Below are 17,725 nucleotides of genomic sequence, written 5' to 3'. Positions count from 1 at the left end.
TGAAAATTATAAAACGGGTGGCTTAAATCAAGCGATCTGATTGGTTCCCAACTGTTGTATATTGAGCGTATACACACAGCTATGACGTCCATTCAGTTTACAGAGTTCAGTATCACTCCACACCTAATTTGAACTGTTATTTATTTATATATAAAAGCAATATCATAGTTCACTGAAGCCTAAAAATATGTTGATTGCTGGAGCGGGTGGAAATGTTGTAAAGCAATAGGCACACGGTGAGTGAACTTGATAGTAGGCTAAATTGCCGGCGAACCAAGCTACCGTCTCTAGCCTTCTCTCTGAAGGACGCTACAGTGTGTTGCATAGCAACCGCCGTACACTTTGCAGGCAGCCAGGAGGGACTACTTTTTTGTATTCGTTAAAAAAAAACCTTTTCCGACTTTCTCGCTTTTTCAAAATTGAGGGTGTCTATGACTTTCATTTCGCCATACTTACGTAACCGTTGTATAAAAGCAATAGATCACTTCAGTCAGTGAAATGTGTTCATTATACCACAGTTAAGGGGGTCGCCGTCCCGACGCGCAACGCCCCTTAACTGTGGTATAATGAGAACATACCACAGCCTGTTTGCTTAAATAATTCACCGAATTATTCGAAATTCGAATCGAATCGAAAGTCGGGAAGGCCCAATCAAGTGAACGGAGCGTTCCACAGCATTGAGAAGAGCCGTGTAATAAACTATATTATCAATCATGGCTGTATTCTTATTGTTGCACTGTATATTTCAGTTTGGGTGGTAATAGCTAGACAGTAATAATATATAAGTCAAATTCACTTAAATCAATGTAATGACCATAATGTCATAGACATAAGCACTGGCTGTACCAACATGTTTAATGATAACAGTTAATCAAAAAGGCTCAAGCAAATAAACCTAATCACCATGAGGTATTGGGTGAATTGAATAAACAAAGGCAGGATTTTAGAAATAAGGTAGAAGCTCTGGAATTGTGTACAGCAATTGCTCATTCAAATGTCAAACTTGAAAGTTTGCCACAATAGAGGGAGTAAGATAAATATAATATAGTGCTGTAGTGGGTTTGCTTTGAGTTACCCGAGATATGCAAAATTAAGTGAAACCTGAGAGTCTTGGGATGCATAATAGAACTCGGGACACAACAGACATTGTCTGCGTCAATAACAATAGAGTACAGCTTTCCCCAGTACTGCTTTCACAGGACCGAAGGCAGGACGAAAGGCTGTGGCTATCCACATTCCAACTCCTCAAAGGATCACTTTCAAACATGAGGAAATGTAATCACAATCCTGAAATGTGGACAAGAAAATAAGACAGGAGATAATAATTAGCACATGAATTTTGTTTTTAATTAAGAAACACCAAAAAAAATAAAAGGGGGGGGTTCTTTAAACACTTGGAAAGAAACAGTCGGTAAGACACTATTTCAACTTGTACAATTCCCATCACTGTTCTCCATGATACATTACTTCCACATTTTTCATCGTTCATGTTTAACTTCATTCAGAAGTTAAACGTGAACTAGAGAACAATTTCAAAATGGAAGAAATACTGACAACTGACATGCATGGTCATTATGGAAAATGTTCCAATCAGAAACAGTTGAATAATTGTTCTTTCAAATCATTGCCTTCACGTAGTTAAAAGGTATGGTGGGGCAAGCCAATTTACAGTGCATATGGACATCCAGTTGTGAATTCATACACCCAACACCCAAAATAGTCCCATCGACATTTGGGAATCTCTGGCCATCATTTAACCTGACCTACAGCACATTTTTTTCCCTCAAATAATATGGCTGCTTCCTTGTATGCAACATAATGCTAAGACTGATGCTGAAGTGAGGCCGGCTGTTGTGTTGTTCAGGATGACGGTCCTGGAGCGAGATGTAGGCTCAACAGGTGGAGGCTCGACAGAGGTCATGTATAATGGCAAGAAGAGCACAGGGACTACAGGTGGAGAAATGTTTTAACAAAAGTTTTTCAGGGAAACATGAAAATAAAATGGGGTGGGGGGATGTGGGAGGCAAAAAACGATAACCAAAAAGAACAGAAAGTAAAGGTATTGCTTCAAAAAGTGGTATCAAGCCAAGCAAAAAAAAAAGGAAAAGAGAAAAAAAAAAAAAATTATGAAATAAACAATAAATTATGAAGCAACTGTGAGTAAAATTATAGTGCTATTTTTTTTGAATATGAAACATTTTAAGCGTACAAAAAAAGGTGACATGGTCTGTGAAGCCCGAGGTGAACATGCGGTGATGAATGTCTATTCATATGATCAAGTAGGGGGCGAGTGAGCATGGGGTTCTATAGGGAGAGGGAGGCCACATGCATTTGCAGTCACACAAGCACACGCACACACACACACACACACGCACACGCACACACGCACACACACACACGCACGCACGCATGTACACGCACACACACACAGATTGCCTCAACTGTATGTTGAAGACATTGCTGAATGGCTACAAGGTGGATATAGCAAACACTGGTCCTGTAGCAACTAGAAACATTACACAAGTTAACGTTTGGTAACAAGTTGAGGCATTTTTGCTATAGACTTTTCTGTTTCGATATAAGTAAGATTGACACGTGCAAACACACACGCACACTGACACACAAACGCACACGCAAATATGTCATTCATAGATAAACTCACAGAGACAAACAATCACACATTCTAGAATGTATAGATAAAAATAGGTTTTCTACTCCATCAGGGACCGACATGAATAAGTAATATCTCATTGTTACCACTTGCATACTCCCAACCCTAAGCCACTGTGACGCAACTGAAACTTTACACCAAAAGACAACTGTGGTTGTGAGGGGGTTTTAGCACCAAAGTTTCCCATCCAGTTTTCTGGATGGGAAGAGCAAGACCAAACATAAGACACCAGTAAAAGCGAGCGTCCAGTGATTCGGAAACACGCCAACAACGCACTGTTCCTTTCCTGAATCCCCTTGCTCCATGCAGTGCCGCATGTTGTATTCCACCTGTTAACCTGAGTTGTGTCTAATGAAAGCCTGTGGCTGTGACCACGGCCCCTCTCCCGGCAGTCTCTAAAAGACAGTTAAATGTGCTCACCTCCCAAACTACGGTAACACAGAGAAAAGTGAAGACGGTCAGGCCTAAAGATCTGAAAATATCTTTAGATCTTAATCACACTAAGACCTCTAAAGAAAACCGAAAAAAAGAGACCTGGACACTCCAGGAAATAAGAAAAGCGATTGTGGTTAGTTTGCACGTTTCCCCCCGCCCCCCACACAAATATATAATATATATTCATATGCATATAAATAAAAAAAATTCAGTGCTGTAAAAACATCTCCACCTCCATAGGATCTGAGCCTTCATTGAGGATCTAATGCACTTTGACTCTTGACTCTGCTGGTCTTAAGCTACTACCGGGAATATGTCAACTGTTCTGGTTCTCCTGTGTTAATAGTCCTTCATCGAGAATACAACACAGAGGAAGGGAAGACTTGTTAATACGTTTGAAATGTTATCTCTTTTTTTAGTTTTTTGGTTTTAACGCAGACAGAGAGAAGAATCCTTGTTTTCGTTGTGTGAGTGTGTGTGTGTGTGTGTGTGTGTGTGTGTGTTTTTGGTAGCAGCGCAGCACCGAGTGTGTAACAGGTTCTATATGAGTTGCTCCCTCTCTTTTTCTCTCTCTCCCCTCCTCTCTTTATCCATCTTCGTCATTTCTCTGCGTTTGCGTGTGTGTGTCCGGGAGTGTGGGGAGGAGTGTTACTCCATCACTCTATAGTCTCTGGGTGTGTGTGTTTGTGTGTGTGTGTGTGTGTGTGTGTGTGTGTGTGTGTGTGTGTGTGTGTACTGCTGTCTATGAGGAGCAGGATTGCACATTGACGCCGTGCATGGCGTGCGCCTGCAGGTCGATGGCCTGCGCCGGCTGAGCCCCTGGCCGCGCGCTCATCAGCGACACGCTGCGCACGCAGCCTCGCATGCCGCCGGAGAACTTTCCGCCCGTCATCCCCACCATGTCCGGGGCGCCCCCTGGAGGACCACACACACACACACACACACACACACACACACAGATCAGCTCGGTTTGCTCATCACAACATCAAAACATTATAAATATGTATTATTTGTATTTATCATAGCCATTCAAATCTTTTTGTGGAAGGAGATTTGTGACAATATAATCAAACAAAGCTATTTAATTATCTAACAAAATTTGAGAAAGAACTTGAGAGGGAAAAAAAAGTAAAATATGTAAGTTGCAATCAAATTATTTGTGCAATCGTTTTAACCTGGTCTTCAACATGTTTGTCTTTTGTTTACAGTTCCCTGCACTTCTTTCTCACTGATCAGACTTTGGCCCTCACTGTTGGATCACTAACCATTAGTACAGTTTACCAGTGAGTAACATAAAGGCACAAAACTGAAAACGGCAATGAACAAAAAAACGAATTAGCACAACGGGCAATCCTAAAAACAAACAAACACGCATGCAAGAAGTTTATAACAGAGATCCAAACCAAAGGTCAGGTCGTGTAAACGAGAGAGCTGGCAGCATAACCGTAAGCTGATAGGGAGGGCAAAAGTCTCACTGAGAGAGAAGCTGAGAGAACGGTAAAATAAAAGACCTGACACTTAATCCTCTCTCCCAGGTACATGTCCTCATGACGATGTCATTGCATCCTCCCCCAGGTACATGTCCTCATGATGATGTCACTACATCTTCCCCCCTACGGTAAATGTACTTATGATTATGTCACTACGTGCTCTCCCCCCAAGGTAAATGTCCTCATGATGATGTCACTATGTGCTCTCCCCCAGGTCAATGTCCTCATGATGATGTCACTACGTGCTCTCCCGCCAAGGTGTATGTCCTCATGATGATGTCACTATGTGCTCTCCCCCAGGTCAATGTCCTCATGATGATGTCACTACATCCTCCCCTCACCCAGGTATATTCTGCCTTTAGTGTTGACCATGAGGCTCTTGCCCTTGGACTGTCCGTGTCTCATGTCTCCCCCGTCTATCTGGATGTAGCCCTCCTTTCCAGTTCTGCAAGGGGGGGAAAAAGTATCTCATGTTGAAAAATAAAAAACATTCATAGCATAGAATATATTTACCTTATACGTCTTATTGTTTAGCAGGATAGAACAAAAATAATACCTTAAAGTGATTATATATATATATATATAGGTATAAATCACAAAATATGTTTATAAATTCTACAGACAAACATATGATTAGTAACTAGTTGTACCGTACCTGACTGCTGTGACCTTGTGCCATTGACCGTCATTGATTGGCTCCCATGATTTAATTTCTGCCTCTCCACTGCCCAGCTGGTAACTGGATTCAATGCACACATCATCAGTCTTCTGTAATACGAGCTGTAACGCTTACAATTAGAGGGAATAAACAGACCTTTGTCTATAAACACACATTACCTGAAAACAAGGTGTCCGTTCTGTAGCCCCAGGCTTATAAAGTCCTTGCCCTTTCCCCTATCGCCCATTTCCTGGAACAGAATGTGTTTATCAAACAAAATGCAATCAATTCACTTCCAAGAAGAAGAGAGAAGGTGTCACTGTCATAAAACTAAAAACTATAAGAAAAAAAAAAAAAAATTGCTAATTACACTATCCTGAATCAAAAACCACCTCAGTGACATTGTGGGAAGGCCATCACGCTTATGAACATTTAACTTTGTCCCTGGCAAAACATACCCTTATGACAGTTAACTGTGTCCCTGCCGAAACCAACATGTTACTTAACTGCATCCACTGTACATAATACAATTAAATATTCAATATTTATTTATATTTATTACCTTTTGCACTTTCACCCTGCTTCCCCGTTGCACACATTGTAAATCTTTTTTAGGATTTATATTGTCTATCATTGTTTATTCAATATCCTAACATGTTTATATCTTTGTTATAATTGGCTCTGCAATTTATTTATATTTATTTATGCATGGTTTGTTCTGTAAGTCTTCACTGAAAGCCAGAGTTAAATTCCTTGTATAAGTAAGCATACTTGGCCTGATTCTGATAAGTCAATTCGAATAGAATTGTTTCCAAATAACCAAATAGTTTAACTTAGGTCTATTGGACTTAGTCAAAAAAAGTTGACATCCAGTGTTTTGCCTGCTTTTTAACTGATTCCAACTGGTGTATTTCTTCTGTGTTTGAGTTGATACCTTTTTGTTAGCATGCACCTTGCGCAAATGGCGTGTGCCATTGGTCTCCTGAGGAAATGGATGGGGTGAGTTAGCTTAGCATGGCTAATGCAGGCAACATGCAGTAATGGGGTCAAACACAGCCATAAATTACTTTGTTAACAAATGATTCACAATGATTAAGCATTACATTTCATGACATGCTATTGTTTTTTTTTTACAGCCATTCCGAAGAAAATGCCAATGTTAAATGTTACATTATACAATCAGGAACTGTGCATACATGTTGTAAAGATGTGGTTTGTTAACAGTGTTTTTTTTCTTTATAAAGGAAGATAAGATAAGAAAGACGATAACAAACCAAATGTAGGGAGATACGGAGAGAGAGAAAGAGATAGGAAATGCAAAGAGTTAGGTGACTGGGAACAGAGAGCAGGCAATGGGTCCATTCAGGTGAGATTAGTGGTCTGTATGAGGGGACCATGGGGCCAGGTATGCGTCTCAGTCTCTTGGGTTCAGGGCTGAAGTGTGTGTGAGGGACCTACCACCCCCTGCCAGAGCACCAGGCCCTCTGAGGAGGTTGTGAGGACCTCCAGCTCAATGGTCTCAGGCGTGTCCTGGGCGCTGCAACACAAACCACGAGGAGAACTCTCTTTTTCAAGTGCCTTGGGGCAAATCCAATGTATTCACACACACAGCTTTTAATCACAGGCCCTGTTTCACGGAGGTCCTCTCTGTTTACCTTCTGGGGAAGATGAGTTTGGGAAGGGGGATGTAGCCATCGTTGTTGAAATGTGCTGCATACTGATAGGGAGAGTCTGAAGAGAAGGAAAAGGAACATTTGGAATAGTTTGGAATATCCTTGTATTTTTTCCTATGTACAATTTTGCTCATGAACGTGCTTGTGTGCTTGGAGAAGTGTGCCCTCTAGTGGTGAATGCATTAAAAACACCCAGGTTAAAGAATACTTTCCTTTTGTAGACTTAAATGTGTAAATGTGCAGTCCCTCATCAATTGTTTTATGACAATTGATTAATTTTAGTATAAAACATCCTATGACTTTACTGGATTACCAAATCCAGTAAAAACTCTTCAAACTAGCCTGTCACACTAGACAGGTGATAACTGCAGACTGTTGGTGTTATGGTGAGTAGAATGGGGACCCACTGTTCCTCCCTTACTGTTCCTTCCTGACTGTTCCTCCCTTACAATGCCATCCCCAGGCAGACATCACTCACCTGCTGCACATTCACTAACCATACAGACTCCCCAAGAGACCACGGCTCCATGCAGCATAATCCATAACGTGTATTGATTTTTGCATATTGGCCCAAACAACATTGACATAACTTTCGGAGGTTAGTGACGACGGATCCGGTGCACAGCGTATGGACATAGACAGCCGCTTACCAAAAAAACAAGTACAAATAAAAACAGTGGTTCCTGTTTTTTTTTTAACTTATTCTTAAGGTTGAGCAGTTGTGAAGAAGCACGGAGACATGGGTGGATGTTGTTGAGATGAGGAGTCGATACGGCGCACAAGAAAAGGGACACATGGTCCAATAACTGAGAGCAACAAAATGAGCTGACTGCTCAATTTCCCTCCATAAAAACAGCCAACAAACAAGTTAACAGACCCTTTCATTCAGACGAAAGTGTGTTTGAGTGTGTTGTTGTGTTTTTTTGTGTATGTGTGTGCATGCTTTGTTCTGTGTGAGTGTGAATGCATGTGAGTGAGTGAGTGAGTGTGTGTGTGTGTGTGTGTGTGTGTGTGTGTGTGTGTGTGTATACTTAGGTGTGTGTGTGTGTGCATGCATATACATGTGAGCGTGTGTGTGTCTGTGTGTGTGTGTGTGTGTGTGCGTGTGTGTGCGTCAGACAGTAGACAGACGAGTCGGCTCGAGGCTGGAAGGGACATGGGGCCCCTCTCAAAGGGTTTAAAAGGGCCCCCCTGTTAGTCACGGTAGTTTCAGGCAGATCGGATATTCAGGTACTGTACCATTCACCCCGTTACCCTCCAAATTCCACGGGGCCTCAGTGTGGCTGGAAAGCTGGCCTGTGTGCGCGGGGATATGTTAGCCATGGAAGTGAACGGGGGGGAGACAGCACTTAATGAGAAACCACAACAGGGGCCCGCACTCCACGAAGCTCCCACTAAACACAGTGAACTGACGGTAGAGGAACTGTGCGCAGGACTAACTCATTTTCTTCAGTTTAGAAATCTATACACGGGTAAAAGTGGTATCCTGAAACAACAACTTATAGAACAGAAAGCATGAGCGGATTTCGTCTGATGTATTTCCCAGCCCTTTCCCAATGCCCTGTAGAAACACATGCTTCGGATATTACATTTAATCAAGCATCACGTTCCATGATTCTAGTCTACGTTCTACGTTATTCTAGGGGGTGGTTCTACGGCTTAACGCATGCGGCAGCGCTGGTGTCCTCGTCACTCACCTTCCTCGCAGTACAGGCCTGAGTGTCCCGCCGTGCACACACACTGGCCCTCCACGCAGCTCCCGCCGCTGTGGCACTGGTGGTCTCTCTGGCACACCTCCCTCACCACCTCACAGTGCTCTCCTGCAGGGGTCAGAGGTCAGACTGAGGCCGGAAAGACGCGGGGGAAACAGCATGCTGTATGGCATTAATAAGGGCCTTGTGTTGTTTTTTGGTCCTAGTGAAAAAGTTGGTTTGATTGTTCGTTTGGTAGGAAAGCAATGTAAAACAAGTTCAACATAGTTTATTCAAATAAATATATAGATATATATACTTGTGTTTGTTCATTTGCCATGTTAGCTGATATTATACGTACAGCATGCCCATAAGTTGTTCCAAACATCATGAGGCTGCTGGCCTATTCTTGGCAGGAGGTAGGAAGAACACAGGTCACACTAATTACAGCTCTGTTCCTTTTCAGTAGACTCATCTTCACTAGTTGAGTCCTAACCTGTGCCCTCGCACATAAAAGGAGCCGACCCATAATTAGCCATTTGAGCTTCACCTGTGTCTGTCCTGTGATGGCCCCACTGTGAAAACGGTCCGTCGGTTGTAATCATCTGAAGTGAACACTCAAGAACACTCCACGTCTCTTTGATCATGTGACTCAGGCACACAACTTCTCTCTGATCATGTGACTCAGGACCCACCTTCGAAGCCGTCCTTGCAGAGGCACTGGTACTCGTACTCAGCGTTGGGCTTGCAGTGGCCCCCGTGCAGGCAAGGCCGGCGGTCGCAGGGGCTGTCCTCCGCACACTTGCGGACTCCGCGGCTCTCGGTGAAGCTGTAGGACAGGTCCACCTTCTTGTTGTTGATGGAGACCTGAGTGGGGCGGGGGGGTTGAGTTTGGCATGTTTATAAAGGGAAATATAACATTGATGAGATTTGTACGTCTACCTCAACTGTCTTGTTATGTTAAATCAAATGATGCCATTGCCATTGCTACTACTCATATTTTGTATATTTTATCTCTAATTAACTTTTAATTTCTTGCAGAAACTTTTAATTTCTGCAACTGGACTTTCTGCATCCGAATTTTTACGTCTGGGATTGGTAAGTTGGTAAGTTGCTTACGTGGATAGTCAGGTAGGTTGTGTGTGAGATGGATCATCTTTGAATGACTTGTGATGGACATAAACCCTCTTGTTTGTGGTGTCAATACAATAACACAACGTTATAATCATGAATGCGTTTACATGAAACAATAAGAGCTATGGATCTTTTATATAAAAAACACACCAAGAAGAGTCCCCTATCCCACCTCTCCGATGCATCCCTTGAACAGCTGGCTGATGTTGGCAGGCTTGGGCAGGATGCCCACGTCCCGCACCCCTCCCAGGTACATGGGCGTGTGGATGTTCAGGCCCTGGGCCTTGCCCGGGGACGTCTTCTTCTCCATGGGCCCCTGGTCCACCCTCAGGTGGCCCTCCCTCATGTTACGCTCGGCCACCACTCGGTGCCACTGGCCCAGGGAGACCGGCTCCGGGCTGCGCAGGATGGCCTGGCCTGGAGAGACAAGACCAAGACCCCGCCGTCATCACCGTCACTGTTTCAATGGGACTTTTAGACTTTGATATTTTGTGGGTTATAATGATTCTTTTTTGTGTGTTTTACTACTTTGGTAATAATAAAACATTTTATTTGCGCACTCAACAAAATTCAATTAAAATGAACGTGTCCTTTGATCAAGTTGTGACCAAAGTATTCCCCCAGGGTGAAATGCCCATGAAGAAGTGGATAATTGCAACGCAATTATTTTACAGTGATAGCATTTTTTCTGCTTTCACCCAAAGTTTGATTTCCATGGTTTTGGTGTGTCCTCTTTAAACACACACAATTTTGTGTGTGTGTGTGTGTGTCTGCGCATGTGTGCGAGTGTGTGTGTGTGTCTGTCTGCGTGTGTGTGTGAGTGTGTCTGCGTGTGTGTCTGTGTGCGAGTCTGTCTGCGTATGTATAAGTGTGTGTGTGTGTGTGTGTGTCTGCGTATGTGTGTTTGTGTGTGTCTGCGTATGTGTGTGTGTGTGTGTGCATCTGCGTATGTGTGTTTGTGTGTGTCTGCGTATGTGTGTGTGTGCACGTGTGTCTGTGATTGTGTGTGCACGTGTCTTGAGTATGCGTGTGTGACTGTGTGTGTGTGTGTGTGTGTGTTTCCTACCTGTGCCCAGCTCGTATCTGAACTCCACGTATCCGTCCACCATGGAGACGGCCACAAAGTCCTCCACCTTCATCTTCTTCCCTCCGCAGAAGAACATGAGGCCGTTGCGCTCCTGCGGCTTGAACTCCAGCTCCACCCGCAGGTCGTCGTGGATGTTGGTCAGCGGGGGGTAGGCAATGAACGACGCCTCGCCGTCAAACATGGGCGTGGTCACCAACTCGCCTGCAGGGGGGGAATCTCCGGCTTAGATTGATATTTTTACGGGTGGGTTTGTTGTTGCTCCTGAATATGATCGCAGAATATGAATAAAAGCCACCGAGTACCTTCATGTGGAATCAGCGAGGGAGTACATGTATAACATTTGGAAAGGTGAAAGTTCGGGCTCTTTAGTGCGTCTGGAGTGTGGCATGGGACTATCTTGGTAATAAAGGACGACTAGCATGTTGTGACTCATGCTAGTCATACGTATTGTGAGGATATGTTTACCTTTCTGGCGATTATTAGTATTTTTAATCTTAATATTACTAGTACTGGTGAAAGACAAAAAAATCATGTGAACAGATCACACTGTCAATTCTAATAAATATCAAAACAAAGAATAAATGAAGAATAAATAGTCCCAGGTTACGTGACATGTCAACAAGAGGCAGAACGTTCCCCCGGTTGTCCTCTCTTACCTCCCATGCACTTGTTCCCTGACTTGCCCAGATGGCAGCGACAGTCGTAGCCGAGGCCGTTAGGACGGTTGATGCAGGTGGCATCGGGACCGCACGCGTCTGGGGATAAAGAACAGACCAACGGTAAATAAACCTGTTCTATTAGACTGATAATGTGCTGATAGTGGTCCTCCTTGTAGGAGCCAGTGGTCGGTGCGTAGGGCAGTTATTGTAATCAGTGGGCGACGTTTAGTTTTAACCGCAACACAAAGACTTACCAATGTGGCAATGCAGTGCAGAGTGATGCTGGCAGTTGCTGCCGGTAAATCCTTCCATACAGCCGCATTTGTACAAGCTGGTCTCTGAAACAACGCAATTGCCCCCATTCTGCACACACACACAGGCGCACACAGTTAAAACAAATTGATAAAACTGTTACAGATCTAACATTCATTTCAGCAGCCCAGAATGTCTCCCTGCACATCATCTTGTGTGTTATGTGCTGTGTTGTGATTGGTCGGTTACAATGTCTTGTTATCTTATCATATCTAATTGTGATTTAGAAATCCTAGACATCCTGAGGCTGCTATTTCATTGGTTGCGTCTTCAACGCCCACCTCAACCCCACCAGATAAAACGGTGTAGTATAGTTCAATGGAAGCTGGGGGGGTCTCTCCTCTCTAGATCACTAAACTAGTTAGTATAGTTCAACAGCAGCTCCATGGTCCCCTCTCTCTACTCACTAAACTAGTTAGTATAGTTATAGTGATATGCTCCTCCTCACTGACCTGGCAGGGCTGGTCCTTGCAGGTGGGACAGTTGGTGACGCCGGTGGAGCTGCGGTCAAGGTCTTTGAAGATCACTTCCTCGTTCTGGATGATCAGCTGACGGATACAGCCTGCGATGAAGACAAGCCAACACAACCGCAGGGTTTTTTCTGCAACTTTCTCAAATGATACATCATTTATTTATTAAGTAAGTCAATGATAAAATAGCACTGTGTGTTAAGGTCACATGTTTGATCAGATAACAAAGCGATGCCTTACCCACAAAGCCGGTCTTGATGCCCGCTGTCTTGGCGATGAGGGTGTAGTTGGGGTACCCTCCTACGTGGAGCTCCTCGTTCAGGTCCAGCCCCTGGAACTTGCCCTGCGGAGAGAGGAAGAAACGTTACAACAAAGGTCCCATACCCACAGTATCCACCACAGAGGTGTGTACGTCATAAGGTCAGGACGAGGTCATGGCAGAGAGACGGACGGCCGTACCTGAGAGCTGCCGTTGATGGCCTCGCCCCCGTCCACGGTGAGGGAGCCCAGGGTGAGGTTGCGCTGCAGCTCCACCGTGTGGAACTCTCCCAGTTTGATGGGGTTGGGGTCGCGGATGGTGGCCATGCCAGAGCCCACGTCGAACCTGAAGGGGTTCCAATATATTGATATGTTGAAAATAATATATTGTATAAATTATATTTTGAAGTGTCTTGTGGTTGAGGATAAGAGTCGGGGGGGGGGGGGGGGGGGGGGGTGTGGCTCTTGGCCCCTCATGACATTAGATTAATGAGGTGAGATAGTTGCAGGTTGTCATTGACGAATCACCTCGCTCATCTTCTCTTTAAAACATGTGAGACAGAAGAACAGTGGTTACTTTAAGTTAACGTGTTGCCGGACACGGCTCTGGCTGTGAAATCAACGGTTCACCTCAGGCTGTCAAGCCAAGTGCCGGTTGTGTCCGTCTCTCCGTTACGTCAAAGTCCAAATCTGTTTGGTCATGCTGCTCTACGTCAAAAATAGCCGCACTTAAAAACAGCCTCCTGCATGTGACAGAAGGCAGACGCAGAAGAGGAAGAGGAGGCTGACCTGAACTCCAGGCGTCCGCCGACGAGACCCAGGGACATGAAGTCTGCTCCTGTGCTCTTCCTCTGGCCGTTGTACACGATCATCCCTGAACGTGTCACATGGACCACAGTGAGCATGGAGAACAAGCATCTGCACACACATCCACACACACATCTGTTACACACAGTACATGGTAAAAGATACCGCAAGGTTATTTTATTAGCCTTCAATTTGCCGGTGCGATATCCGTCCATCACTTTGTATTGTTGCAAGATTATTATTTTTTTTTTCAAGTCCAAGTTGCCAAAAGTAGGGAATATTCATCTTGCCAGTGACAAACAAGATTTTTTTTCTCTAAAATTGTTAACAAGAATTTGTATTTACCTTGTACTGTTCTCGACCACACACAAACACACACAAGCACGCAGACACGCGCACACATATACACCAGCATATACTCACACAAAGGCGAGTGGTTTGCAAACCGTACTGCAGGGCAACATGCTATAATGAAGCCAATGGAAAGCAAGGATGGATGCTCTGCTGGGCACCCCCCCGAGTGACAGCCAGACCTGTGGTCCACATCCATCACCCCCCCCCCCCCCCCCCCCCCCCGCCTCCCAGGAGCACCATGCCAGTGATCATGCTCGCTGAGCCACACCAGCCACATGTGGTCATCGCTTACACTAACATGCCGCCTGCATTACCATGACAACCTGGCTCACTCACACTGTGGATTGTTTCAATGGGGCTTGGTCCAATTTACTGTTGTAAAACAACTGTACAAGTATGCATTGAAACAATCCATGATGTCGTTAATGAAACAGCCAGCTGTCATACTGGTTTAAATTACATTTTTGTAATTGAGGGTTGCTGCTTAATATTCTGAAAAGTACTGTATGTAGTGATTCATATCAAATAGAAATAAACAAATGAGATATATTTTCTGTTTATCTTTTTCACCTAAGTCAGACTGAATGAATCACTCATTATTAATAAGACAATACTAGAGTGCCATACAAAAAAACAACAACATATCAAAACATGCCATAGTTATATAAATATATATATATATGCTATTAGGTGCATCACTTTTTAAAGCAGTGCTGTCTTGTGGGTGAAACAGAAGCGCTTACAGACAATGTACACAACAGTGACTGAATACAGATTCATGACAACATGGCATATGCTTCATACCGAGCCAACCAGTCAGGGTCAATTATAAATCGAGAAATAGTGACTGTACCGTCTCGCCTGCCTTATGAGACATAGGCCATTTACCATGTGTCCACGTGTTACGTTACAGCCCTTAAAGTGCTCTATGTTTCATTTCAGGGATGCAGTGCCGGGGAAACCAGTGGTGCTGCAGCCCAGCAAGGAGCCACCAGCAACCTGTCTGGTGTCTGACTGTGGCTCAGCGCACAGAGACTCACCGGCGTACAATATGACACCTTCACCCACCGTGTGCAGGAGAGGAGGACAGAGGTCAGGGAGAACAGGGAGAAGATGTTACGTTATTCATGTTTAGACACAGACACGCAGGCACACACACAAACGCATTCACACATACACACACACAACCACATACACGCGAGCGCAGGCACACACACGCACAGCACGCACACAGGCAGGCACAGACACACACTCACAAAGATATATACACAGTCAAAGACACAGACACACACCCACACACACACACGCACACACACATAGACACAGACCCAGACCCAGACCCAGACAAACAAACACATGCACACACATATGACATACACAAAGAGACACCAAAGGAAACTGGAACAAGGTTCAATCGAGGAATGATACATGATCAAACAGCAAGTGGTTGATGAAATGCACTAGAGGTGGCGCTCTCACCGTCCACGTTGTCGGGCCTGAAGGTGATCTTGATGCTGAAGGCCTTGTAGGCGTTCCTGATGGTGGGCAGCGAGAGGTAGGACAGGGGCTCCTGAGTGAAGTAGGGCATCACTCGCTCTGAACACAAAACATACAAACACACACACACACACACACACACACACACAGTAAGGTGGAATCATCGCTCAGTTCATTAGAAAGTGAGATGGGAAAAGGTAGAAATGATTTGTCAATTTGCCTTGCTCTAATTTATGTAATGCATTAATCTATCACTCACTTTGTTAAGATTATAAATTATCGATAGATAATATATTTTTTCGTATTTTGTTTTATTGTTATTATTAATGTTCTTTTCTATGTTTCATTTCCTTACTATTTGTATGTGAGATGCCATAAGCCCCTTGGCCTGTTTTTGGTTAAACTGTACAGTCTGTTTTGCTACCGGTTGTCGGTCGGTTGTCATTTTAACTTTTGCCTCTTTTCCACCGACAGTACCAGCTCAACTCGCCACGACTTAGCGCGGCACAACTCGGTTTGGTTCCAGGCACGTTGCGTTTCCATCTAAAAAAGTACCTCTTCAATGTTTGCGGGTCGTAGAAAAGAACCTCTCCAACATGGGCGGGTTGTCATTAGGTTTTAATCCCGGGAGAAGGGATTCCCGGGAAATCTGAATCTGATCAAGACTATTTCCTGATTCCTGGGAAAGGTTATGATGGGAAATAAATTGTTGTCATACGGTAACGTTGATCGAGGCGAAACTCGAGCCCTGGGAAAGGAACGACACAAAAACGAAACGCTGATCTGTGTCCCCCTCGGGAGCGGGTCTGTGGACTCCAGCCACGCCGGACACACACAACCACGGCGGACACACACAACCACTCGCAGCCTAACTCTAGCCCCAGGAAAGGAGCGACACACACGGCGAAATGCCGATCCGTGTCCCCCTCGGGAGTGGGTCCGTGGACTCCAGCCACGCCGGACACAACTTAACTTTGAGTGATTATTCCCGTTTGCAGCCGCTGGCCAATCAGTGGCCAGGAGCCTGTTTACGTCACACAAAAGTACCTACTCCACTCGCTTGGAACCTCGACGGAGGTGGTACTAATGGTGGTACAATGGAAAAGCAAAGAAAGGCGGGCCAAGTCGAGGCAAGTCGAGGCGAGTCGAGCTGGTACTGTCGGTGGAAAAGCGGCATTTGTTTATTGTGCAAACAACACAAGCGACCTAAATCGACGCTGAAAGGTTAAAACACAGAAGGAGGACGAACCGTGGACCTGCAGACTGGTGAAGGCCTCCACCTTGCCCTGCTTGTTGGCGGCGGTGCACACGTACGTCCCAGAATCCTCCTGGGTGACGCGCGGCACCGTCAGTACGTTCAGCACCTGGAAACACTTGGGTGGGAGGTCCTCACCCAGCTGGAGGAGGGCAGCGGAGAGACACAAAGGCACACAGTGTGGGCTCAACAAAAAAGGTAGACGGCCAGGGCTTTAACCTGACTGGTGCACTTGAACGCCTATATCTAAAAAGTGGGAGCGCACAACAACAAAAAAAAAAAAAATGCTGCAATTTGCAGCCTAAAAGCTTGGATTTAAACATGAATTGGGGATCAGTTGATGAATGGATCGGCTTTTACTCCTCACAACCCTCAAGTGGTGGACTTTTCTTTTATAAAATACTATCACTAATACAAATAATAAAAAAATGAATTAAATCAAATCAGAACTTGTTGTTTTCTTGACTATTTTGGGTCACAAACGTGAAGAACAAGTGCAGCGGCCCCCGCCAGCAGCTCTGAAGGCCTTCGTCTGCATGAAGGATGGCCCTGCCGTGCCATGTACCTTGGACCATCTTATCTTGGGCTCAGGATACCCGGAGGCCTCGCAGGGCAGGACGGCGTCCGAGCCCAGCGTCACCTCCTTGGTCTCCGGCAGCGCAGCGATCTGGGGCAGGGCTGCGAGAGAGACGCACAGAGACCCCCGTTAGACGACACGGACCGATGTGGTGGTGGGGGGGCCCATATCACTGTACACTTGTCTGTATAACAACTCTGTGGTACTATACAAGTTGCGGTGGTGTATATCTGTGTGCACACGCCAAACACATGTGCACAAAGTATTAAAAGTCTACAGATCTGCACCATTTCTGTGCATTTGAATGTTTTTTTCTTCAATGCAGTTGTGCACACGCACGCCAGACACACAACATTCCCATGTGTACCAACTAGAATGGGCAGCTCTATGACTCTACACCAGTGAAGACCGTAGCCTTAGATTCTGCTCTGCCTTACTCGCCGATAGTCCTTTTGGATCACGAAGCAGCCACTAAATTAAACAATACATATCTGCACATATCAGTCCAGAGACAACGCGCGATTGCAGACGGATGAACGGGGACCCAAGGGTCCCCACCAGGAACCACACTCACACTGCACGTTGAGCACCACCTGGGACTGCACCGAGCCCACGTCGTTGGTGGCGGTGCAGCGGTACTCCCCGGCGTCGGCCTCCGTCACCTGGCTGATCTGCAGCATGCCCTCCTTCACCATGA

General features: G+C 45.1%; 1 protein-coding gene across 3 annotated transcripts in view; it reads right to left on the bottom strand.

Annotated features, from left to right (window-relative positions):
- Positions 1–1,331: 1,331 nt before the first annotated feature.
- The window catches only part of LOC311359933 (basement membrane-specific heparan sulfate proteoglycan core protein-like), a 48,888-nt gene continuing 32,494 nt past the window's right edge, over positions 1,332–17,725 (bottom strand). For 2 of the 3 annotated variants that reach the window (XM_084479981.1, XM_084479983.1), the window contains 23 exons: positions 17,603–17,725; positions 17,017–17,129; positions 16,446–16,593; positions 15,179–15,295; positions 14,740–14,757; positions 13,328–13,412; positions 12,740–12,884; positions 12,521–12,623; positions 12,263–12,372; positions 11,753–11,861; positions 11,496–11,594; positions 10,819–11,040; positions 9,925–10,169; positions 9,314–9,485; positions 8,625–8,747; positions 8,167–8,223; positions 6,910–6,985; positions 6,713–6,791; positions 6,189–6,236; positions 5,434–5,504; positions 5,252–5,335; positions 4,938–5,041; positions 1,332–4,021 (listed from right to left, as the gene is read on the bottom strand). The exon at positions 17,603–17,725 is cut by the window's right edge and continues 144 nt beyond it. In XM_084479981.1, coding sequence (XP_084336107.1) covers positions 3,849–4,021; positions 4,938–5,041; positions 5,252–5,335; positions 5,434–5,504; positions 6,189–6,236; positions 6,713–6,791; positions 6,910–6,985; positions 8,167–8,223; positions 8,625–8,747; positions 9,314–9,485; positions 9,925–10,169; positions 10,819–11,040; positions 11,496–11,594; positions 11,753–11,861; positions 12,263–12,372; positions 12,521–12,623; positions 12,740–12,884; positions 13,328–13,412; positions 14,740–14,757; positions 15,179–15,295; positions 16,446–16,593; positions 17,017–17,129; positions 17,603–17,725 — 2,624 coding nt within the window. In that variant the 3' untranslated portion in view covers positions 1,332–3,848. The remainder of the gene's footprint in view (positions 4,022–4,937; positions 5,042–5,251; positions 5,336–5,433; positions 5,505–6,188; positions 6,237–6,712; positions 6,792–6,909; positions 6,986–8,166; positions 8,224–8,624; positions 8,748–9,313; positions 9,486–9,924; positions 10,170–10,818; positions 11,041–11,495; positions 11,595–11,752; positions 11,862–12,262; positions 12,373–12,520; positions 12,624–12,739; positions 12,885–13,327; positions 13,413–14,739; positions 14,758–15,178; positions 15,296–16,445; positions 16,594–17,016; positions 17,130–17,602) is intronic. The other variant, XM_084479982.1, reaches the window with a different exon arrangement.

Source organism: Micromesistius poutassou (assembly GCF_964030765.1).
Source record: "Micromesistius poutassou genome assembly, chromosome: 15".
Lineage (NCBI taxonomy): Eukaryota > Metazoa > Chordata > Actinopteri > Gadiformes > Gadidae > Micromesistius > Micromesistius poutassou.
This window is presented reverse-complemented; position numbering and strand designations above follow the sequence as displayed.